The sequence below is a fragment of the Sparus aurata genome, chromosome 11 (genome assembly GCF_900880675.1).
Source record: "Sparus aurata chromosome 11, fSpaAur1.1, whole genome shotgun sequence".
Classification (NCBI taxonomy): domain Eukaryota; kingdom Metazoa; phylum Chordata; class Actinopteri; order Spariformes; family Sparidae; genus Sparus; species Sparus aurata.
The window spans coordinates 11,826,588-11,852,035 of NC_044197.1; the positions used below are offsets into that span (position 1 = coordinate 11,826,588).

The following is a 25,448-nucleotide window of genomic DNA, read 5'->3' on the forward strand; positions in this document are numbered from 1 at the left end:
TTTATCTTAACAAGTGTCTAATGCAATCTTTTTCAGGAATTCGAGGCTCACTGTGCAACAACCCCGTGACACAGGGGTCAGTGACGTCAGATTGGCCCCAGACAGAGCGCGCGAGTGCGAGGAGGATACACCGCGGGGGCGCGCACATGCGCACAGGCTCGGTCTCATCTTAACATGAGCGCGAGCGCGTCAATATACAGAGAGAGAGCAGAGCAGCGCTGTGGGTACACAGGAAGGTGCTCCACCAGCGAGAGATCCAGGCACCTTCACACACACCGAGCTGAGGTTTAGCGGCGCAGTTTTGTGTGGCGGCCGGGACCCGATCTTTTAAAACCATGCTGGATTGACTGCAGAAAGGCAACTACAATCAATGGCTTGGCTTTGAAATCGTTCAAAATTTATTGGAAAGGAGTGTGAGATAGAGCGACAGTGAGAGAGAGAGGGAGAGCAGCGAGTGAGAGAGCGAGAGAGTGGCGAGAGGGGTGGAAATAAAGATCATTTTCAACGATGGAGCTTACAATGGAAAACATTGGAAATCTGCACGGCGTGTCTCACTCCCACCAGACGAGCGACTTAATGAACTCCCCGCACGCGCGCCAGTCGTCGGCGTCGCATCGGAACTTGGTGTCGCACGGACGGTCAGCCATGGTGTCCAGCATGGCCTCGATACTGGAGGGAGCAGGGGACTACCGCACAGACCACGCTTTGTCTGGGCCCCTGCATCCGGCCATGACCATGTCGTGCGACTCCGGGATGAGCCTGAGCAGCACCTACACCACGCTGACGCCGCTGCAGCACCTGCCTCCCATATCCACCGTCTCGGAGAAATTTCACCATCCACACCCACATGCTCACCATCATCCGGCGCACCAGCGACTCGCGGCCGGGAACGTCAGCGGCAGCTTCACCCTGATGAGGGACGACCGCAGCCTCGCCTCCATGGGCAACCTCTACGGCCACTACCCCAAAGACATGTCCGGCATGGGGCAGCCCCTGTCCCCGCTGTCCAACGGTCTGGGGTCTTTGCACAGCTCCCAGCAGACTCTCAGCGCCTACGGTCCCGGAGCTCACCTCTCCAACGACAAGATGATCTCCTCGGGGGGCTTCGAGTCCCACGCAGCCATGTTGTCCCGGGGCGAGGAGCACTTGGCCCGGGGTCTGGGGGGCCACGGGGCCGGGCTCATGGCATCCTTGAACGGCATACACCATCACAGCCATCCGCACTCTCAGGCAAACGGGTCCATGCTGTCAGACCGGGACAGGCAGACGGTGGTGGGAGGCGGGCAGGGAGGTGGGTCAGGGCAGGTGGAGGAGATAAACACCAAGGAGGTGGCACAGCGAATAACGGCAGAGCTCAAGCGCTACAGCATCCCCCAGGCCATCTTTGCTCAGAGGATCTTGTGCCGGTCCCAGGGAACTCTGTCTGACCTGCTGCGGAATCCTAAACCGTGGAGTAAACTCAAGTCTGGCCGGGAGACGTTCAGGAGGATGTGGAAGTGGCTCCAGGAGCCCGAGTTCCAGCGGATGTCGGCGCTCAGGCTTGCAGGTGAGTGAGGAGACAGCTCCCAACCTGAGTGATGTGGAGGGATCAATTAGAAGTCAATGTGGCGAGACTGTCAATAGCTGCTCAAACAGACATTACTAGAAGTTATTAGTCGATTGTATCGAGTAAAACTTCATCACGACAGTTGGGGTGTTAAATGTTGGGGGAAATCTATATTTTGATTGATGCTACAATCCATGATAGTATAAACAGACGCTGTGCAACGGTGGAGGTGTTATAAACAAAAGAGAGGAGGCTGCTCTCAGCAGCAGTCTGCGCGGATGTGGCTGTTTTTTACGCGCATATAGAGGTTTTACGCAAGGCTAGAGCATGGACACACACATCCCTCTCTCTCTGCCTCTCTCCCCTCTCTCTCTCACACACACACAAACAAAACCAGAAACCAAACAAAGGAAATCAAAGCAGGATGCGAGCAGAATTGATTACATCTCACAGGTTTTTCTGTAAAGGTAAAACAAACTCAAATCCTTCGTATCAAACTTGATGTAACACTCTGTTGCCCCCGCTGTCAAATCAGCGCGTTGTCGCCAAACAAGGCTCATCTGAGGCCTGGCCAAAGAGTCGGGGGGTGTGGGGTATGGGAGGGGGGAGCATGACCTCCTATGGATCAATAATTCAGGTCCAGGCGTCCCCTTTCAGAGTAGCACACTGATAAATGATCGATTTGGATCAGAGAGACAGAGACACAAACAGATGCGTCTTTCTCAGGCCTGTGCTGTCTCCAAAGTTGGATGCTGGGGCCTGTTTTTCTCAGACATATTTGTCGTGGTTTGTGATCATGTGAAAGGACAGGAAACACACTGTGACACCGGGTCTCCATTTTGTCCCCATGAAACGGTTCAACCTCCGTTTTGATTTTTTTTTTTTTATCCCAGTGAAACGCTGTGATTTGAGCTGTCCCTCTCCTCCCCCTTTAAACACTTACACCTGATTAACAGGAGGCAAATGAAACCGAGGTGTGTGTGTGTGTGTGTGTGTGTGTGTGTGTGTGTGTGATAGAGAGAGAGCGAGGTCCCCTCTCTCATCGATGTTTGCGTAAAGGCCGCTGTTTAGACGCGCCGCGCTCCCAAACGTCAATCAGCTCTTCTGTGTCGTATTTCAGCGAACAGTTCAATTAAGCAGATATAGTGGCATATTTTAGTTCCAGTCAATGCCCTATTGAAAAGCACTTAATGGCATGTAAATTGTTCCTTTGCGCATTTAGTGGGGTTCTGGTAAATAAAGATTTAAACACTCCACAATTGTCTCTTTAAGTGCCACTGCTGTTAAAGCTAATTGGGCTGTGGGGTTTTATATCTTCCACACCCGGCGTCAGGATAAAAAACCCCCCCAATCCAATTGACATGTCGGAGTGCACACCTCCTGCATATCTTAGAGGTCGGACAGGCCCCAGATATGCACACGTAGGTGTAAAGATGTGGAAATCAGGGCTACGCTCTCATCTTAAAAAAAATTGCTCCAGTGGTTGATGGATTTCATTCTGAAAACACACATCCGTTCAATTAATTTATATTTTTTCCCTCCTTCAATCAGCAGAATTTCCAGCGCGTACTGTGCGTTGTGCATTAACCTGCCGCCACAATAGAGCCTCGGAGAGAATCCCAGTCGAGGGCGGAAGATGACAAATGGGAGCGTATGTAAATGAGCCGAGCAACATTTTACTTATTGCATTTAAAAATCAGCATTATCCTCCTCGGAGCGCGCATGTGGGGCTGGCTGACTGGCTGGGAGTGGGAGTTTGTGAGTGTGTTGGGTCGAGGGGGGGGATGTGATGCTGAAAGTGAGGCTGGGCCATACTCGCTCGGCCACATCAATCAATAAATTCAAATTACTATTCCAAATTCATCACAGTCACACAAATCAATGCAGCTGCCCTGCTTAGCTAATGCGAAAATGCCAGTGTCTGCGCACACACATGACAATCCAACCCCTGGAACGAAAAACAGAGCAGAGATAGGCCCGTTTGGAGGGGAGGGGGCGACGTGTGCCCTTCACGCTTAATATCTCCTAATGCAACGAGGGCAAAGAGCCACAGGCATCCCCACCTATTGTGTTGAGGCCAGCTTTAACCTTTGGATGCTTTTAAACACACACACACACACCCACACACACACACACACACACACACACACACACACACATTAATAAATACATTTTCTCCGCATCTCAACCGACTTCATTAATAAATATTCGGCTTCATTTTAAAAGTGCACATGTAAGAGGAGGACGCGCGCAGAGAGGTGAGGTTTGGGGAGGCGTTTAAAGATCGCGTTAACGATGAAAACAATTCGTCTTTGCATCTGTGTTGAATTCCACACTCCATCTCAATGTATTTGGTCGGGTCAATACCGCCCTGATCGATAAGGATAGCCAGTGCATCTATCAATTATCCCGCCTCAGCACTCTCTCCCATTGGTCTCTCCCCTGGAGCAGAGGAGGAGGAGGAGGAGGAGGAGGGAGGGAGGCTGGAGGGGAGGCTGGAGCCGGAACAAGAGGGGAAATAGGACAGCTGTTATTTAAAGAAAAAACAAAAGCACTTCTTTTTAAAAAAAAAAAAAAAAAAGATCTTTGCTGTAATCATGTTCTGCGTGGTGTCACTCATTTGTCCTTTGAGGCTTTTGGGTTAGAATAAAACATGTTTTTTTGTAAACACAAAATATTCTGTTATATCACAAATCATCCCCTTAAATTGTGTTTAAAGTGATATCCTTCATTCTTCTGTGTGACAGTGATGGGGTGCCATGGCATCCTTCTTTCCCCAAAAAGAAAAAAAAAAAAAAAAAAAAAAAAAGCGCAGTTGGTTTATTACCATTTGAATGGCCAGAGACACGTGCCAGGGTGTTCAGGTCAGGACCCGCAGGACACGCAGGGGAAACATTGTAGAGAATGAGGGGTGAGAGGCCTCTATTCATGTTTCAATGGACTACACGCCGTTTACACAGGCCTAATCCCGGAGCAATACTCCTCCCCATCCACCATCCCCCTCCTCCTGCCGCCACACTGTGCCCTTTCCCCTCCTGCTCCTCTGCCAAACATATTTCTAAACACCTTTCATTCCATTTGGCTGCATCATACTCTTTAAAAGATGAATAATCTAAAACGAAGCAGATTTGAAGGGTTTACAACCTGCTTTTATTCTGAAGGAGCCACGGCGCTGTCCAGAGTGCTGAAACACACGTCCTCCTCCTCCTCTTCCTCCTCCTCCTCATCCTCGCTGACCTGCAGCACCCTCCTCTCTGTTTCGAGGACAGTTCAAGGTGGCGAACAGGAGTTTTCCCCAACACATAGTTAATAGCATTCGTGTAGGCCCTAAACACCATTATTTCATCCAACAGCTTCCTCCCATCGATCAATATTACAATCCACAATCGCGTCAATCACACCACCCTGCTGCACCCTACTTTCCAGTCCAGCACGAACGAGCCGGGGGTTTTCCATTTAAATCATTTTCTGCTTCTTCTTGCCGAATCCAAACTGGAGCTGTTTGTTCATTTATTTATTTTGGCGATGAGAGCAACACGAATAGTCCAGAGTGTTCTTCCTGTTTTTTTTGTTTTTTGTTTTTTTTTTGGGAGGGGGGGGGTCATTTAATCCAGGCTCATGTGTTTAATTGTACGGGGGGCATTAAAGATGTGATTGAATCTTAAAACAGGATTTCTTTTTTTTTTCTTCATGAAGAGATGGCTTGATGTTAGCCTGCGAAATGATCGATTGCCACTTTAATAATTGATGTGTGAGGGGAAGATAGGGGGGTAAACAGTGCAGCTGCGGTTTTCAGAGCCCTCGTTGTTCGTTAAGCACAGCAACGTGTGCTGTTAAGTACCGAGACACGCATGTACAAGCATCGCCTTTGAAAATCCTCTGGTGGTGCTTCTGGTGGTGGTGGGAGAGAGAGCAACAGTCATTTTCTTGAGGTTTCACCTCCAGGCTATTTGGTTGTTGTTTTTTTTCAAAATCCCGGGTTCATGCGTAGCTCATTCCGCGTGAAATGACATCTCACGGCCTTTGCATCATTATCTGGAGGAGGAGAAAGGTGGTGGTGATGGTGGCTGTGTGTGTGTGTGTGTGTCAGTGAACCCGAGTCTGCACATATGTAGAAATATGAAACGACAAGAGGCTTCCTGTCTGATTCTCCCGCATCACGCAGGACAACACGAGAGTAAAGCCTCGTATGCGTGTCGCCCCCCCGCGCGCGCTCCTTCTCCTCCAGTGTGTGTGTGTTTGTGTGTGTGTGTGTGTGTGTGTGTGTATGTGATCGGGATGTAGAGTGCGTCTGCGCCACATTGTTAAGGCCGATCTGGCGAGCCCTGAATCTGTATCGATTTCCATTCCCCGGCCTCTGCTTTCCATCTCTGGAGCTGCGCCATGCAGCCATGCAACCCCCCCGCCCCCCAATCCACCACCAACCACCCCACCTCACCCCACCTCCCTTCCCCTCCACCCTCCATCTCCGCCATGCAACACCATTTCTCCCATTAACGTCTCACCCTTCAAAACGCACGAGCGAAGCGACTAATAAACCCGCGCGCTCTGCCCCTCGCGCCGGTCGGAGTCGCTGACGCGTCGGCGGCTGCGCGCTGCCTCCACCGAGCTCGAGACGGATTTAGCAGCGTGAGACGACTTTAAGTTCACAGACGGTTAACCTCTTTTCTTTTCCCCCTCTCTCGCTCATTATACATCCCACCCACACTCTTCCGGTCCCGCGCACACCGCTCTCACCAAGTCGACCTTATTATTCAAAAATAATGTAATTTTAATAGAAATCAGATTAGCGACAGAAGCGAAGCCTGCCACACAGTCTCTCCAACACACACACACACACACACGCACACACACACACACACACACACACACACACACACACACACACACCTCGATCCAATTCACACGGGGGGCGTGCTTAGCAATTATAAATGCAGTAGAGGTCTGGGCTCTGTACAGTCTCGGATACCGTCTCTTCTATTTTAGATGATCAATTCCTACGCTACTCCGTCGCCCCCTCGCCAAACCGGATCGATAGAAGAGAATGACCTTTAAATCAAATTGCTGGCAGAGTCGACTGAATGCACGCGGCTTGCATCAAAGGGTTAATGGTACATTGTGTGTGAGTGTGTCCCTCCCTCACAAAAAGGGTTTAAAATAATCCCAATTAAATGTCATTATTCGTCTTCTCGCAATCAGGGGGGAGGAAAAAAACAAAACAAGGATTCTTTTTTTGTTTTTCTTGAAATGTGTGCCGTCGTGTTGAACAAACAAATCATCCCGTGGTGGCTTTTGACCTCGACACAATCTGCAGCGGTTTGCATAAAGATGGGGGGGAGACAACTGGCGGCTCCAAAGAGCAGAGCTGTTGTGCAATTAGAACAAAATGTTGACCTGTGTGGATGCAGCCCGCTGTTATGTAACGAGGGGATGCTCCCAAAAAAAAAAAAAAAAAAGATCTGGGTCTGCACCACAGTCTCCTCTGCTTCACCTGACAGCTACCACTGAGCCAGTGGAGTCTGGTGATCTCACCCTCTGATTTCAATAAAAGTTACCTGAGATGTCAACACTCACTGGTAAACAAGTAATGGATTACTTTTTTTGGGGGGGGGGGGGGGGCGGGGGCTGGTCATAAATCTGCATCCAGTGGCGCTGGGGCAGCAGCGAGGCGGCATCTTATCTGAAGCCCTGACAGGCCATCGGTTATTAAAGGGCCGATAATGGCTTGTTTAATGCGCAGCCTAAGAATACAAGGCAAGGACATTGTCCACGCAATTAAAGAGAGCGAGGAGGCTCCACTTCAACTGAGCACTGCAGCAGCGAGGAGTCATTTAATCTCTGCGAAATCTCTCAAATCAAGAGGGACGACTTCAGATTATCACGCTTGTTTCTTACGTTTTAATTTGAGACAAAACACGAGACATTATCTTGGAGACACACTCTCCTCTTTAATTCACGAGTTTCTGCAGAATTTATTTCACCCATTAAAGGAAAAAAATACGAGATTATAAGAGCCAGTACGTGATGACATGTGTGTTAAAATACTAATTTATGCAACGCAGGTCGGAGCTGCGATCAATTCTGAGTCATGTAAAAAAAAAAAAAAAAAAAAAAAATCAAAGAGCAGGTGAAGAGCTCAGTGGGCCTTTTTGAAATGAGAGACTGCAGATGGTTTGTACGGAACCTCTGTACAGGGTCGATCACAACAAAACCGCAAACACACACATGCACACATACACACACACACACATGCACAGACACACGCGCGCACACACAGCTTATCGTGCCCACAGATGCAACCCGAAACTCCGGTTGGGCAACCCCACACAGATCAACAAAGGAACAAAACGACTGTGAAATCAATTGATGAATGAATCGATGTGAGCGCGCGCACAGCCTTTCATATCACATGTTATTAAATATAACGAACAGCACGCGGATTATTCTGCAATTAATAATTTGCGTTTCAATTTGTTGCTGTACTGAGCCGGTGTGAAAAACAACGACAAAAAACGCTGACTGTTGTTTTGTGCAGCCAGTTATTCAGGATTTCTGCATGTCGTGGAAAAACACCACTGCAAGACGTGTGTGTGCGTGTGTGTTTGTTTGACTTCTTTATCGCCAGAAAAAAAGAACATGTCGTAGTTTATGTAGTCTTAATAATCTGATTTACACCATACTATTGAAATCCAAAAATTGTCATTATTTACACTCTTGTTGTTGCTGTTTTTGTTATTTTTTTTATTATATCACTATTTCTTTATAAGTAGACAATACATAACTTTATTGTATTATTATTATTATTACTATCATTATCATTTGTGGTCAGAATTTTTACACGCAGAATTAATTATTAAAAATATCTGTGATAGTCAATAAATAAATAAATAAATGATTTATACACTTGTTTTCAAACCAATTTGATTTGCAAAAGACAATAAATGCAGCTCTTTCAAAATAATAAACCTTAATAATAATAACAATAATTTTGAAAAAGCTCTAAAGTAAAAGAGACAAACGTGCTGCAGAATAATAACCACGCTTTATTTATTTATTACCATGTAATCTAATATTCTTTGTTCAGCATTGCGGGGAGAAATAAACCATACAAATGCAATTACACGTCAGCGCAATAAGAAATATTTCTGTTGGCTCTCTGCTCGCATGATTGAGTGAAGAACTCGTATTGAACTGAATCTGTGAAAAAAAAAATCCTGCATATTGAAAAGCTGTCTGACTGTCTGTCTGTCAACAGTGGCCCGTCATCTGACTGCAGATCAGCTCGTTCTCCTGCGACACATAAGAAATTAGCAGAGGAGACTGACAGCTGACGTTTAGAGCACGTTTAGATTAAAAATAAATAAATAAAGAAAAATCTCTTGATGCAACTTTTATTTACACTAACGGTGTAAAATTCAGAAGAAGGTGAACATCTGACCTGAGTGATTTCTGGATATCTACAGGTTTGATCATCTTAATAAGTAGATAAATAAATTAGTTCAGTCACTTCATTGTCTCCCGCTCGTCTGTTTCTGTTCATGTGAATCTGGCAGCTTTTAAAAAGTGTGTAAACTCTGTAAAAAGAGCTTAAAGTCGTGGCAAAGGTTTCCCGCATGAAACAACAAATATGAGGAGAAATATTCCTCTAAATGTTAAATGATCCTAATAAATTGATCATGAGGTCGATTCAATTTTAAAGCAGCTATAAATAGGCTTTTTGAGCTTTTATTCACTATTCTATATATTCACTCTAAGATCACACACACACACACACACACACACACACACACACACACACACACACACACACACACACACACACACTTGTTTCTAATAATGATCCCTCTCCTGATGAACTGATAAATGACGCACAGCGGGCCAACCACACCTGTTGTCTGCGGGCGAATGGAACCGCACAGGCTTCCAAATAAAGCGTCACGATCATTACCGCTATATCACGCATAACTGGTCAAAGCAATTATGAATGGAATCAATGATAATCGCAGATAAGAGTATCACTCTAACAATGGGGCCACTCGCACAAATAAGTGGCACATGCAGACCAAGGCTGCTATTAAACCGGCACAGGAAAAAAAAAAATAATAATAATAATAATAACGGACGTTGAGAATTCAGTCAGAGGCTTCTCTCAATGGCTCAGTGCATTTAATTATCTAAAACCTCATAAGGAGCGTGATCATCACAGGCAGCAGCCTTTACTGATTATTGATTTTCTTTTTTAGCACTATGCAATTTTTTAGCTTTACCACCGGGCTGCTAATAACACGTTGGTGTGAAAACAGAGCTGATTAAAAATCATATTTTCTCAGGTGCATCTTGCGATTCTCAAACTTTGACTGAGCGCGTCACATTGGCTGTTGTGTTGTAAATTAATTTAAAAGAGAAGGAGTGTTGCAGGCAGACAGGGAACGCAGGCGGGGGGACTTAAGTGAGGTTGGATGTGGGCGAAGGTGTAGCTGAGTTCAGGTTGAGTGTTATTGAAGTGCTGCAGAAGAAAATGCCTCGCAGCTGAGTCGCGGCACAAGGCAAACAAACAAATCGTGTCGCTTTATCAGTATATTAACACCAATTCTCGCTCATTACATTAAGGGGTATCGAGCTGGAAGTGTTTGGGCCTGGCGAGAGAAAGAAAGAAGGAAAGAGGGAGCGAGGGAGGGAGGGGGAGCTTGGCATTGCCCTGCAGCCAGGCTGAAATAAATGCCACAGTATGGAGACAGAGGAGAGGCCGTGTGGATATTCACGCTGCCATCAATCTTTAGGGCAACAGCCCGTGAGAAACAGCATCCACGTTATTTAATAAATAGACCCGAAGCTCACACGTCAAACCGCCCGATCATGCTCCGTGCAAACCAGGAGAGGAGTGAAGCTGCTGTCCTCGCTCATCGTGTGTTTGCATGCAGCTTCACTCAGCCTGTGTGTGTGTGTGTGTGTGTGTATGTGAGTGTGTGTGTGTGTATGTGAATGTGTGTGTGCTTGTGTGTGTGTGTGTGTGTGTGTGTGCCTGCGTGTGTGTGTGTGTGTGTGTGTGTGCGTATAAACGCGCCGAACCGTAACCGGTAAACATGTTTATTGGTAAATTAATTAAATCAGTAGACGCTGACCCCCGTCTGCTTTTACCAACAGGGCTCCAGGAGAGCATTTCAAAACAGTGTTTGGAATAATTCCACATGCAGATGCGCGATCGTGGTTTTCCTGGAGCACTACAGGCGCAATATTAGGCCGTTTGACTTTCTCATTATGAGCAGGAAGGGCAGCGGTGATCAATAAGTGATTAATGCTCAAGATGGACTCACATCTGCAGGGACAGAGAGGAGGCCCGAGACAGCTGCGCACAGGTGATCACCACTCACTCCTTCATTTTTCCTTTCTCTTTACTCTCTCGGATTTATTTTTTCAATTTATGTATTTCTTAAAAAGTAAACCATCATCCCGCTTCTTTCCTGGTGTGTTTTCGCGTCTCCACCACCCCGTCATGAATCTCCTCCTCCTCCACCACCACCACCACCAACACCACCCCTCCCCTCCCCTCCGAGGCATAATTAATTGGACGAACTGAATTTCACACACGAATTATTCACGAATCTATCGATCGATATTGAACACCCAGGGCCTTTCTCTTAACCTCGCTTGGTTTGTCGTGAAGCGAGGAATATTAATGTCATCAGTGGGAGAGAAATAGGCCCGAGTTTGGGCCGTTTTCACCCGAGCGGAGAGGACAAAGTTGGAGAAATCACTCATTAAAGAATTGAATAGTTTTAACAGAAAAAGAAAATGTAGGAAGGTGTAGAATTGTGTTCGTGTAATGTTCGAGTAAATAAAAATACAGAATAGGACCCAAGATGGACATTTGTTAATCAGTCTTTGTGTGTTTTGTGAGGAGCCTGAGGGATTCATTCAAACTAGGCCTGCTCCTGTTCACAGCCTCACACACATGTGTGTAGCAGCAGCAGCAGCAGCAGCAGCAGCAGCAAGAGGAGCAAGAGGAGGAAGAGGAGGAAGAGGAGGGTGCACACCTCAGAAAACACCAAACCAGGATTTCTGCTCTTGTCCGGCTCGCTCTTTGTGCATGAGTTTATGCGCGTCTCTCTGCTCGGTGCCTACTGTAGCTCTAAAAGCTGCAATGATCGATTTTTTTTTCTTTTCTACGCTGAGCTTGGTTCAGTAATCAGGGCCCCCTTCCTCACCGATCGATCGATATTGATTACTAAATCCAGCGCCTGTAGCAAAGGCAGCGCACTATGGCGCCCCTGTGCAGCCGGGGCCACGGCGAGAGCGACACCTGCCGACCGAAACGGCACAAAGCAAGCGGGTCGATGAGGTGGCAGGACATGACTGGGCCCGGTGGAGACACAAGCTGGCACTGTCTGAGGCACAAACACCGGCTCACTTTTCATGTGCTTCTTGAACAAAACGCCCCCCCCCCCCCCCAAAAACAGTCTTAATCTTGAGGTTTAAATAGTCGAAAGTCCTCACAATTGTAATTAAAAACACAGACCAGCTCCTTGGTTTTTCTCAGCTCCTCAAAAAAACAAATCCATTCATAGATTTCAGAAGAATCCTCTTTCTGTGACCAGATTGACTCATGTTGATTTCTACTGCCTGAAAAACACACACAATGACAGTGTCAAGTAAAATGTTCTCCATTCGTACGTAAGCAAAACCGTTGCTGCTTATCAAGCTCATTTATCATTAAAGGAGAGAAAAACATGTATTTATCAAACACAATTCAAAGGTGTTTGGCCAGTATGTGTGTGTGTGTGTTTAACATACACACACACACACACACACACACACACACACACGGACAAATAAGGGACGGCAAAGGTCACACACTGGACTGAAGCTATTCAGACGTCCTGAAAGCTGCATACATTTAAATGTAAACTCATAAATCTATATTGGTAATGATATTAACTGTAAAAGCTCCAGCAACAAAAAGGAAGGAGGTGCGATATAAAAGATGCTGTTGCGGTCGTATCAGTTATAGGAGTACAAACGTGTCTGAATAGTCATATGTAAAATCTTAAAATCTGTTAAATATGCAGGATTTTCACCTTTTATAGTGATCAAAGAGAATTCACATGGCTGTTCTCGAGCCTCCCAGAGACTGTGTGGTGTTTCCCACAGATGTTCAGGGAGGTGGAGGTCGTCTGGTGACTGTGGAAGGTAAAGCACACGCTGCTCCTCCTCGGTCTCCAAACGGGCCGACGCTGCTGTTTAAGGCTCGTCCTCCTGCTGGGAAACAAATCCTCTCCCACACAAGCTAAAGCCGGACGGGACGCCACGTCTCTGCACGAGTCGACGTGGCTGCTTCTCTTCAGGTCAGTGGGGAGCTGATGCAGTGCAAAGTCCTCCCCGCAAAAGAATGTGGTAGAAGCAGAGCGTCCTCACATGTGGGTGTTTGAGGTTTGTGTGTGTAGCCGTACATTTAAAAACTGCGATTTGTAAACAAGAATTTGTGAAAAGTTTGGTTTTATTTGGTAAATAATTAATGTCAAACTCGCTTTGTTGTTGAAGAAACAGTTAAGGAAGGAGGTGCGATATAAAAGATGCCGTTGCAATCGTATCAGTTTTAGGAGTACAAACGTGTCTGAAAAGTTTGTAGAAAACTGTTGGCTGCATATCCCCGACCGTCTTATCAGTTTTAGTGACTAATGTGTGTGTTTTGCTCTGCTGGTTTTATTTAGTGGATTCAAATGTTCGGTTTGCGTAAAGATGTAGGTTCAATATATTGTTTGCCAGTTATAGGCACTGAGGTGACCGAACCAACTAGAGTGTGTATTATATTTGCTTCTATAGACCGTAAACTTTCAGTAAAAGTGCAGTTTGGTGAACCTGAAGAGAGAGATTTGACCTCGGAAAGGTGCTAACATGCATTAATGAACAACACTGCCTTTTTATCAAACATATGACTCTATAATTTGGTCAGTGTCTCGACTAAAGGTAGAGACATTACAAAAACAGTTAACACGAGAAGCATTTATGGTTTGGTGTCAACTATTTGAGAAAATACCCCCCAAAAATATGTGTGGAAGAAGGGAAATAGCTCATTTTTACACAAGCTTTTCTCAAAAGCTTAATGTTCAGAACACATTTCAGCCAATCAGCACTCCTATGCCTTAATAAGAAGTATAAACTGACTAAACTGCGTTTTTAAATTTAAAAAACACCAACAACATATCTTGGTGGTGGACTCAGACCAGAATGCCTTTTTAAAGATGTTGTTGTCATACTGATTAATCTATTTTCTAATAAGTCGGCCTGCCAGCGCTTGTCCCTGAAAGCAATGGATAACATCTTGTTGGCATGTGGTTGAAGGCAGCTTGTGATGTCATTAGACTGAGAGAAAAAGACACCAAGAAATTATAATTTTAGTGAAAGCAGGCCTCATAATGTGAATGATTTCACTCACTACAGCTTAATGTTTTGTCCTGCTCGTCCTGTAGAGATTTTAACTCACTGTGACAATGTTAAATATATCAGTTTAAACACACCGTATGTAATTTCTGCCGCTGGGGTCTGTCGTTCAAAACAAAGGAAATAAAATAGTGTGATGATGTCATGAAGCAATTGTTGTCTTCACTGTTAAACAACCACCATTGCTGATGGAAAAAAATCTGTGTTAGAAATGTTCATGTAATGGATGTAATTTATTGAAGTTTTATTCGTGCTACGTTTAGTCACGTTCGCCGATTTCCTTCCTCCCTCATTGACGTATAATCTCATGTTGAAACGCACGGTTACCTTGAGTCAAATTACAGATTTCTCTGTGTTTGAACATTGTTGGAAACATTTGGGAGAATTTTAGCATAAAACTCTTTAGTATAAAAATAAATAACAAGAGCTGGTAACACTTCATGATGACAATCATAAATAAATGGTACATTTATAGTTAATTAATAATTACTTAGTGGTATGTTGCACCTGATCTTTATAGTACTTTATAAATGGTTAATAAAAACTGTGTTCATCTAAACATTACCTGGATGGCCATTATCAAGCTGCAAATTATTTCTATAAACCTATACAATTGGTTAAGAAGTGGTTTATAAAACAATTTATAGGTTGCTAACACTCAAATAACCCATAACAGAAAGTTTAATTAACTATGAATGTACCACTTATTAATGATGGTTATCATACAGTGTTCAAGAAACATCCAGTCTAAATGGATAAAATGGAAAATCTCCCTCCACTTCCTCATCGTCATGACAACCCTTAATCCGACTATTAATCACAGCATCACTTATGATAACATACACACTGTACCCTACAAGCATGCATTTAGACAAATTTGTATGTGGCACATTAGCATGTGTGTGTTTGTGTGATGTACTGTACAAAGCCGTAGTGTTGATGTGAAATATGAATATGATGGATGGGCCCGTGTGCAGGTTAGACATCTGTAGTAAACAGATTGGACTGCAATGGCTGATCAATGGGCTCTGTTCCACTGTAATTAGACACACAGCGCCACTGCTTGGCTCCAGCCACTTCAGCATAATCACAACCTTCCCCCCCTAAACACACACATCCGCACACTCATGCAAACACACACACACACACATGCGCGCACACACACACACAGTAGCACATAAAAAAGTCTGTCCTTAAATGCATGAAGACACACACTCACACAAAAACACATACACAGCGTGGGAGTGAGACATTATTGAAGGCGAGTATGAGAGTATCAAACAATACGAACGGCAGCAGGTGGAGACCCCACAGGGATGGCATCTCTCTCTCTCTCTCTCCAATTTGCTCTCGTTTTATTGAGACAGTAGGGAAGCTGAGAGCGACACAGGCAGGATTTCGATCCTCGGCCAGCAGGGGAACATGTGGCTGCAGAGGTGGTGCCTTAACCTTCCACACACACACACACACACACGCACACACACACACACACATACTCCTTCTACATCATCTCTGGGTGCCGTTTCTGCTTCTTTTGAACGCTGTGCCTCCACCTGTCTGCTGCTTTCCACCCGTCTTCTACAAATACTTTGAGTTACAACACACTTACCCACAATACAGCATTCTATTAACTATTAATTTCTGTGTTCGCCTGTCTACAACAACCCCTCGGACCCCCTCCCAAACGTAAAAAGAGTGCACTCGGTGTGTTTTCTTTTGAAAATTGCTCTGCGTATGGGAAGGGGCTCGTAGCAGCCAGTGCATGCAACTCTCGAGTGTTTGTGTTTGGGGAAGGGAGGGAGGGGGGCAGTGGGTTATAAATACCCTCTCAGAGCTCAATAGAGTGGGCTCCAGTGGGCTATGTTTGAAGTAGCAGACTGTAGACCTGCTGGGGGGGGATTCTGACCTCAGTCCCTACAGAGAACCCCCCAATTCCTACAGCAAAGTCGGTCAATATCTCTCTTTCTCTTTCACTCACTGCCCCTCCCTCCTCTTCTCAGCTCTTCTCTTTGGTTCTTATTTATATATATAAATATATATTATCATGCAGCTTGTGTGTGTATATATATATATATATATATATATATATATATATATATATATATATATATATATAGAGAGAGAGAGAGAGAGAGAGAGAGAGAGAGAGAGAGAGAGAGAGAGATAGATATAGATATAGATACACACACATACACAAATGCACACACTTTGTATTCCTCCTCCATCTTTTCGGTTCCTTTCTCTCCAACCTTTTCTTTCCCTGCCTCTCCTCTATCTCTCATTTCCACACACACACACTCACACAAAATGCTTACTTTTGTGCAACAGTCACTCAGTCCCCCATTGCGACTCAAACTGCATTAATATTGAATCAAACAGCAGTGTCTCCAGCTAGCAGGCAACAGCCAGTCCCACTCCCCCCCTCATCCCCCCTCTCCTCACCCCATCCTTCTCTCACCGCAGGCTGGCTCCCTGTCTGCACTCTGCAGGATGGAAGGAATATTCCCACTGGGCAGGAGGCATGGATTAGCTTTAAATCAACTTTAATATGGCAATAGAGATGGAGCTGTAGAATCTCTGCTGGTGTATAAACTAGTTTTTATGTGTTTAAGTATTGGCTAATGATACATTTAGTTAACTTCCCTCCACTCTTCTGTCTTTGTTATTTAATCAGGACAACGCGTCACTTTTGTATATTTACCTTGTTTTGTGTTCTCTTTTCCCCTCTTTGCCTCCCACTCTCATCCCAATCCCTCCCACCGCTGCCATCCACACCAAGCCTGCAAGCGCAAAGAACAGGAGCAACACAAGGACCGCAACACGGCGCCCAAGAAACAGCGCCTGGTCTTCACTGACCTGCAGCGCCGCACGCTCATCGCCATCTTCAAGGAAAACAAGCGTCCATCCAAGGAAATGCAGATCACCATCTCCCAGCAGCTTGGCCTGGAGCTCAGCACCGTCAGCAACTTCTTCATGAACGCACGCCGCCGCTGCGTGGACCGCTGGCACGATGACCATGGTGCCAGTCCCGGGCAGCCGGGCACATCCGCCACCACTTTCTCCAAGGCCTGAGAGGAGGTGAGGACCTTCAGAGGGCCCAGAGACCAGGTTGGAACCACAGGCGACATGGGAAATTGGCTGTGAGACCTGTCTTTAACAACCCAGCCTGGCCTCGAACCATCTGAATGTGTCCTCTGCCCGAAAAAAAATAAATCCTTTGTGCCATGCAATCATCTTTTTGTCAGTCAGAATTTCAAGCGCTCACCTGAAACAAGCATAATCTAAAGGTGTATTGTGAAGTCAGGTCCACTCTGCATTACTCACATAAGGACAATCATTGATTCTGTCTTTTTTGAAAGAAAATCATTTTTATGGCATCTGACAAAGTAAAGAGACACCAAAGATTTGATGTTTTTTGTTGGACGGTACCAGACATATACGCCGGCCTCCTTCCACCACCCAAGTAGCCACAGATTCTGCTTTTTCTCCCAACTCACCTCCTTTGTGTCTGCCTCTTACGAGTCTCTCTCTGTCTCTCTCTCTCTCTCTCTCTCTCTCTCTCTCTCTCTCTCTCATCCCCTCTACGCCGGCACACGGAAGGGCGAAAAAGAACGGCAATAAATCTGACAACAGAACAGCACATAGTCTTATTATCCGAGCCCCGTCCTGCACACACAAGGCCGTCATAAAGAAAACAACGCAGCCTATGAAAAAAACAACAAGGCTTTCCAATTCTCCGCCTCTACCTCCCCCTCCTCCCGTAGTCTCCTTCATTCCTCGGCCAAAGGTATTCCCTGATGGCCAGCCATTTCAGAGAGCAGCTCAGCCTGATCATACGGCAAACTAATGAATTGAAAAATGAATCGATGCAGACGGAGAGAGAGAGAGCGGGGCCTTGACCTCCTCCTGAAGGTGAAACTCAAGATGCTCGGCAGTAGATACTCAGGTCTTCCAGGCCCAGGTCTATATTTTTTTGCACAGATGTTGGAGGCCTGTAGGGAGACATGTCATTGTTACTCTTCGCCTGAGCCTAGAGTCTGTGTTTCTCTGACCAACAGGAGAGGCGGGCGAGATGTCTGGACATGCTCTTTGTTCTGCTGGGAGCTTTCCCTCTGATCAATAACTTGAGAACCGAGCGACAACAACACGCTCGGGCATCCAGCCAACTACATTACAGCTGCATATGAAAAGCTGAATGTAAGAGGAGCACATGGAACCCACTGGAGATGGGGACACAAAGGCCTCATAACAGCAGCAGCAGCACACCTCTCCCTCCCCGGTCCTGCCTGCCTGCCTGTGCCGGCAGAGCAACAGTGCCCCCTGCTGTCGATAGCACAGACCTGCATCCAGCAGAGCAATGGGGCTTAGAGTGGAGGAGAGGGAGGGAAGAGCCACTAGATGCTGAGGAGAAGTCATGGCACAACACATTCAGGCCCTCGCAGCTCTTTGAAGGCAGATCAATAGCTAACCATTATCCTATTGTTGTTCCTCATCCAACCAGCACTGGTGAAGCCAGAGGAGGGGGGATGGTTAAACTGAATGCTGAAAACACAGGGATTTAGCAAAGGCAGGGATTTATTTAGCCAGTCCAAATCTTAAAGAATCCATAAAACACAAGTGCAGAAATAACACGAGGAGGGGATAGAAAAGTACAACAGAGTAAAAAGTAACAGCTTATCGAGTCAGACACAACTGAGGAGCAGTGGAGGTTTAATTTTTTTGTTTTTTGGAGGCTTCATATTTTCTCAAATCATTCTTCCATTCTTTCATCCCATCTGTTTGCAAAAAAAAAGGCTCTCAACGGATGTGATCAAACCGAATCTCCTGGTTATTCCCACACAAGGGTTATCAGTAGCTAACCCGAAGCTTACCACCACACTCAGCCGTCAAAATGCTACAATAATTAGTGCCAATGCTTACTGCCTTAATGCGAATCAAAGAATATGGTACTAGGGTTCACACACAGCTACAGTGCGCCCCCACTGATGACGGGCGGTGTGTGCCAAAGCAACCAACAATCAGCTTTTAACTGAATTAAAATATACTTTTTTAGTAAAACAATGAAAAAAAGAATCAGATTTTAAGGCATACAATAACCAAACCTCAAATGATACCACACACACACACGGTATGTGTTACAAATACAAAAAGGAAATGTCTCCGACACATAACTGGACACATTTTGAAGCAGAAGAAAAAATCTCTCATTCTCTCTTTGGTTCTCTACCTCCTCTATCCCTCTAACTCCCATTGCCCCTTTCTCTTTCTCTCTTCCTCTCTATATTGATGCGGGTATTTAATTAGTACCATAGACACAAAGTTTCTATTTCTTGTTACTATTGTGCTCTGTTGTGCATAAGTAAGGCACCTTGTTGATAAATCAAAAACAAAAAAGGAAGGACTTTTTAAAAGGAAAAAAAAGAGGGATGCAAGGACCGAGACCAATGAAGGATGTTTTTTCTTTCTTTTTTTTGTTTTTTGCATTCTGTGTGAATATAGACTCGGATGAGACATTTACTACGAGAAAGAGAAAAAAAAGAAAAACAGGGAGCTGCTGAAGAGAAGAAATAAATGACGGACGCTCTCTCTCTTTTGGCATTTCACGTCAGAGACTGTGCTACTCTCAGCCCCCTTCAAGCTGAGCCCCAAGAACGGGGTAAAACGGAGGGGGACGAAAACATGACCTCCAAATGCCCCGGCTGATTCCATGTGTTTTATTGGAGGCTGGGGTTGGGAGGGGTGGGGGGGAGCTCGGGACTCAATAGTTATCTGTATGGTCTTAAGATGCAACTGTAGCATTTCCAACAATGTAGTCAGATTAGAGGTGCAGATTAGATAAGAGGTGGTCATTGTATGGGAGCTGATGGAGAGGTACGGACTATAACTTCACGTCGCTGTAAGCAGTGAGTTAACGTCGCCAAAGGATGATGAGCTAAAATCGATTTGTGGTATACAGTTCAGCGAGCATAGGTAAATAGCTAGATTCAGCTCTAGGTATTAGGCTGACGAAATGACATTTGTTTGTAGTGAGAACCAATGTGGCTACCTCACTAAGCTGAGTGGTTTGTGAAACCGCCACTAATACCAAAGATACTGCAGCCTACCGGTCCCAAACTGCCTAGGGGGACAAACAAAACCAAAAAAAAAAACCAAAAAAAAAAAGCCCCCCCTCTTTGCCCAAACACACCGACTATACTCCACACACACACACACAGACACACACACACACACACACATTAACACACACATAGACATTTGTATTAACAGAGCAGTCGGACTGCATCCTGCCACATAGGAGGAGGTGGCTGCCTTGCAGACAGAGTTGAGTGCCTTTTCCCTTCAACCACGGGTGGGACTGCACTGGACACACACACAAACACACACACACACACACACACTAACACACACTAACACGCACACACACATCAATGTGGGTTCACGCCTATAGCTGCACACCCATTTACAAACATGCACACATTCAGACAATGCACCCATAATTGGATGGACAGAAAGGGGGGCCAAAGAGAGGGACACATAGTGGGGGCTGTGTCAGCATTTTCTCAAATATTGACTTTCCATCTTGATACACTAGAATACAAGCACTTTATCATGTAGAAAGTCTATAAAACATTTTCTATACACTATTTATTTGAAACAAAATTATATGTTACTCCTTACTCTGTCAGTCTTTGTTACTGTATCGTTGATCTTCTAGTAGCTCGCAGCCTTTGTGTTTTTTATTTTTTCCTCTGTCCGCCCGCTGTGCTCAGACTCTCAGCCGCTCTACCTCTCTCGCATCAGAGATATTTTTGTGTAACAGAGAAAGAGGGGGGTAGAAAGGCCGAGGCTCTGAGCGCTCGGAGGGATGCTGTAGTTGTAAAATCTTACCACTAAATGTCTCTCTCTTCGCTCTCTCCACTGCGTGCAAGCACAGAGGCTGCACTAGCAAAGTGCGGAAGACTCACTGACAGTTTCTAGACACAAATTCTCTCCTCCCTCCACCTTGTCTGTCCAGTCGACCTCTCCCCCTGGCTAGTGCTAAGACTCGGTAGGCATGTGTTGACAATTAATTCTGAAATACCTCAAAAACCTTTCATGTAAACTTTATGTAATTTAGACTGAAAATAATACTGCTAATGATAACAATGATTATGAAACTATGATACTATGATAGTTAGTTTTGGAACTTGTGACTTGAAGCTTTATACTGTTAAAATTCCTTTTATTTGTTTGCTCATTTCTCTCGTACGTTCTCTTGTTTGTTTTTGCTACGGCATGTACTTACTGTTTTCATAAAGGAAAAGACATTGTGAATGTTTCTGTGGAGGGTTTCACGAGAAAAGAAGAGACAGAAGAAGAGACGGCTAGACTAGAGAGAGTGAGGGGCAAGAGCTGCTTATTTCAGACACGATGAGTTCAAAGCTCTCTCCAAGGCGGGTACATTTTAAAGGGAAAGAAAAAAACAAAGAAAGAAATTACAAAAATATGATTTGGGCTGAATTCTAAACCAAAAATTTGATGTTAAACCAAAGGAGGGATAACCTTTTAGTCATTGTTAGCTTTCTTCTGCCTTTAAGTTGTCTTTTCTCTGAAAAAAAAAAAAAAAATTCACAGTTACTTTTGAAGGTTCCTGGGTGTGTTCAAGTGCTCCTGATGTTCTTAGAATATTAAAGACCAGCACCTCCTATTGAAAAGAAGGTGCACTTTTTTTTTCTTTTGTGCATGGATATTGTATAACTGTATAGAAACCAACAGGAATGACCTGTGATTTTGTGGGGAGAGGAGGAGGATGGAAAGACTTGGGAGAGGGTGGAGAAGGGGTGGGGGATATTTTGGTTATCAGAACAAACGAAAAAAAAAGGGTGGGAGGATTTGGGTTTTAGGCGTTGGAGGGGTCCTTGTTTTTAAAATTTCCGTCACTGTTGGATTCACTGGTTGTGTGCATGTGTTGTTGCAACCCTTCCCCTTTTCCCCATGTTTCTTTGATGTATATAAACCCAGACAGTAGGGGGCAGTGTGTGCTGGGGGAGGTCAAACTCCTCTCCTCCCAATCAATAGCATTCAATCTTCATTCCTCAGCTTGTGGTTCTCGCTCGGGTCCTGAGATGTGTGTCTTGCTTTTCCAAAGACGGGCTGTTCACTTGGAGTTAATCAGAGGGACACACACAGGCCCGAGCGGCCTTGAATATACCTGTATGTCTGTCTACATGCTTTTCTTCAATCTGTGTATGTGTGCTCATTTGTATCTTTGTGGAAGACAAAGTGTTTCTTTTTTATGTTCCTTTGCTATGGGTTGCAATATTTGTCATGCGAAAAAATTTGAAACCATTTCTTACTGACTGACCGACCAACCAACCGCAGAACCATCTGGCAACCGATAATCCGACCTGAAATGTCGCCAGCATTTGCTGTCAAACAGCATGTGCGTGTCTTCATTTCACTGTGGGATCAGAGGCTGCCGATGGGACTGGCGTAGACACCCCCAGTCACACTGTGCTCTCCCTCTTCTGTTACCTGTTAATCAATCAGAACCAAGTGTCTTTGTGATGGTAGAAGACAATCAGTTTCAAAACAAGAAAAAAGGTAGAGAGAGGGCAGGCCAGTGGGGAGGAGAAAGGGGAGGACTGAAGAGCAAAACCAAGGGAAAAGAGGCTCTCTGAGTTGTGGCGAGCTGTAGTGTAGAACGACTGCCCCACCCGCCCCTCCACTATCCGAAACATCACATCTCCCATCCCTTCACGTCCAAATCTGTTCATGACACTCCAAACCAAAACTCACTACACATTTTAAATCCACTCCCTCCCAGTCACATCTCACCCTCCTGCACTCCTACTGCCACTCTGTAGTGCACTGCAGGAGTAGAAATGAAGACATGTGGTGCAAAGACCATGTTTCCCATCACCCGCCATGATTTTCCTGCTAATCTAATGATGATGTAACCAGCCGCGAGGAATAAAAAAATGGCTCCGGTTGGTGGCTTTTGCACAGAGAACTATGCAAACACCTGACCCCCCCAATCTTAATCGTTGCTGCTGGGTCAGAGTGTACAACCCTCACCCTCCCGTCCCTCCCCTCGACATTTAAACACTCCCGCTCACACTTCCATGACCTTTCCCCATTCTCCTCCCTCCCCTGAGCCCAGAGCGGGCAGAGTCGTCCCCCCAGTCACTCAGGCTACAGTAGAGAGTGGCTGGGGGGAGAAGAGCACTACAGCGGCACACGTTTCACCAAGCTGATGTCGTACAGCTTTACACGAATGCCCCAAACTGCCACTGACATCAAAATGGAGTCCATGTTGATGTTTGCAAAGCTGATCCCCCCCCCCCCACTCATGGCTCCATTGTACTACAATGTTTGACTGTCTTTGTCCCCAGCGCCAAGGAAGGGCCACAATCAATGCAAAGACGCTTACATTGTATTTACTTAAGTTTACAAAGTCGTCTGGAGATGGTGGCTTATATTGCACTCGTACAGACAGACAGACACACAAACAGACACAGGCACATGCTGGAGAGGGTGAGTCTGCCTTTTGAGAGTGTTTGCTGAAACCAAAGATGAAATCAGAGGTATGACAATCTGGCTACCAAACCTAGAAGACAATGTTCAGCTCTCTGGGCTGCTCTACGGGTCCTGTGATTTACCGGCCATGTGGATATTCCACCTATTGCACTTACACACACACGCAGACACACCCTGGTGTAAACTTCCACACACACACACTCCTCCGCCCACACAGAAACAAGGGACAAACCCACTCACGACGTCTGGTCAGAAAGCCTCTTTTCCCTCCTCCCACTGCAGAAGCCGGAGAGCCTGTGGAGGACTTTAAGTTTCACTCTAGTTGAGACTTTTGAGAAGGAAAAAAATCTGAGTAATAACTGTTACAGAAAAATAAAAACTTAAAAGGATAATATGGGTAAAATTGCGTGTTTTGAAATAAATTAACAAATAAAACAATTGTAAAACAAAGCTGTGCTGTCGGTTTATTGTGTTTGGTTTGATCTTCAAAGGAAATCCCCCGTGACCCCAGCAGATAAAAAAATATTTTTTCTTTTAGTTCTTTTTTTTTTTTTTTTTTACCACAACAGTCTCGAACAACAAAGATCAGATATATTCCTGCTGAGGTACACTGTATATGTAAAAACATTAAACACGATTTAAATTAGATATGTACAGTATGTATTTTATACATATATTCAACTTGAAGTACAGACATGATATGAATCATCTTTTTAACTCTAAGTTGCATATAATAACTATATGATCACATTTGTTCCCTTATAAAAACCTAAATCAGTCATTATTCAGATTCCGCTTGGTGCATCGCTATTGTCCTTCATTTGAAGGCAGAGAGAGGCCTTGTGAGGTTATTACTTGCAGTCACCTTCTCATCCACCGTCGGCACTGTGCTGCGGAAGGAGGTTGCTGATATGATGTGGCGCCCAGGCCTGGCTCCCTGAGAGAGGGCGTAAGAGGAACGGCGGAGAGACGTTCCTCTCCTCATCTGTGACCTCAGCTCCATCGGCTGATTGGACGCACTGTGGACCTACATCACAGCCAGGTGAGAGTTGCGTTATGTTCTCGCACACCAGTTTTCCACAATTATCAAGAATATGACAACATTCAGAATTTAATGCAGGTTATGTGAACAGCATATTGTATTTGGTACAGTGTTCTTTGGACAGGCAAACATTAGACTTTGGATCTCAATTGGGGTTTTTAACTCAGTTTGTGGCACATAGTCTCTCCCCTGTTAACATTCAGCGCAGTGTGTTGCCTGACTAAGGCTACATTCACACTGCAGGTCTTAATGCACAATTCCGATTTATTGCTCAAATCCGATTTTTTGTTTGGCTGTTCACATTACCTCTTTAAATGCGGCCTGTCTACGGATTGCTGTGTGAACAGCTCACGCTCCTGAAGTGACCCACATGCGCAGTTGATCATTGATGACATCACGCCACAGCAGTGTTTACGGAAGCGAACATGGCAACGGCAACAGGTAACGTGGGACTGTATGGCTTAATGCTAAAAATACAGTGTGGCGGCAGCCGGCAAATTTGTGAGCAGGTGATATCACGAAGGATATGTTCGGGGCTCCCGCTCGCTCCCGCCTGTGGCACATTTTTTTTCAATCAACTTTATTTGTCATTCATTTACAAAACAGTGCAGCGCGGGTCAGAATGACGTCAAAGTCGCATTGAACGCGACCTGGCTGTTCAGATTGTGGTCGCATTCAAAAAAATCCGATACGTATCCGATTTAGTACCACATTTAAATGTGGCCTGAATCTGATGAGAAAATGTCAGATTCAATGCGACTTGTGCTGTTCACACTGTCAAAAGCAAATCAGATATGGGTCACATATGAGCCCACATTTCATGCCTCCTATTAAACATTATGACATACTTGTATATCAGCTGGAGTTTAAATAATGCACAAATTAGAGCGTGACAGATACTTG

At 45.2% G+C, this 25,448-nt stretch overlaps 2 protein-coding genes across 8 annotated transcripts in view; one reads left to right on the forward strand and one right to left on the reverse strand.

Annotated features, from left to right (window-relative positions):
• Positions 1-212: 212 nt before the first annotated feature.
• onecut3a (one cut homeobox 3a) lies at positions 213-23,953 on the forward strand. 3 transcript variants are annotated; one of them, XM_030433787.1, is made up of 2 exons: positions 213-1,546; positions 16,716-23,953. In XM_030433787.1, the coding sequence occupies exons 1-2, from the start codon at positions 508-510 to the stop codon at positions 17,054-17,056; spliced, it is 1,380 nt and encodes a 459-aa protein (XP_030289647.1). In that variant the 5' UTR covers positions 213-507; the 3' UTR covers positions 17,057-23,953. The 3 variants fall into 3 exon arrangements, with proteins under 3 accessions (XP_030289647.1, XP_030289649.1, XP_030289648.1); XM_030433789.1 differs by having other exon boundaries at positions 16,750-23,953; XM_030433788.1 differs by having other exon boundaries at positions 16,764-23,953.
• Positions 23,954-24,020: 67 nt separating this feature from the next.
• The window catches only part of atp8b3 (ATPase phospholipid transporting 8B3), a 38,380-nt gene continuing 36,952 nt past the window's right edge, over positions 24,021-25,448 (reverse strand). For all 5 annotated transcript variants that reach the window (XM_030433781.1, XM_030433785.1, XM_030433783.1 and 2 more), the window contains one exon: positions 24,021-24,530. In XM_030433781.1, the coding sequence (XP_030289641.1) occupies positions 24,321-24,530 (210 nt within the window). In that variant the 3' untranslated portion in view covers positions 24,021-24,320. The remainder of the gene's footprint in view (positions 24,531-25,448) is intronic.

Bases quoted from the DNA above. Each gene is read 5' to 3' on its own strand.
- onecut3a (XM_030433787.1), top strand. From the start codon at position 508: ATGGAGCTTACAATGGAAAACATTGGAAATCTGCACGGCGTGTCTCAC. The intron at 1,547-16,715 runs GTGAGTGAGGAG...TTCCCCTCTTTG, and splicing joins GTCGGCGCTCAGGCTTGCAG to CCTCCCACTCTCATCCCAAT.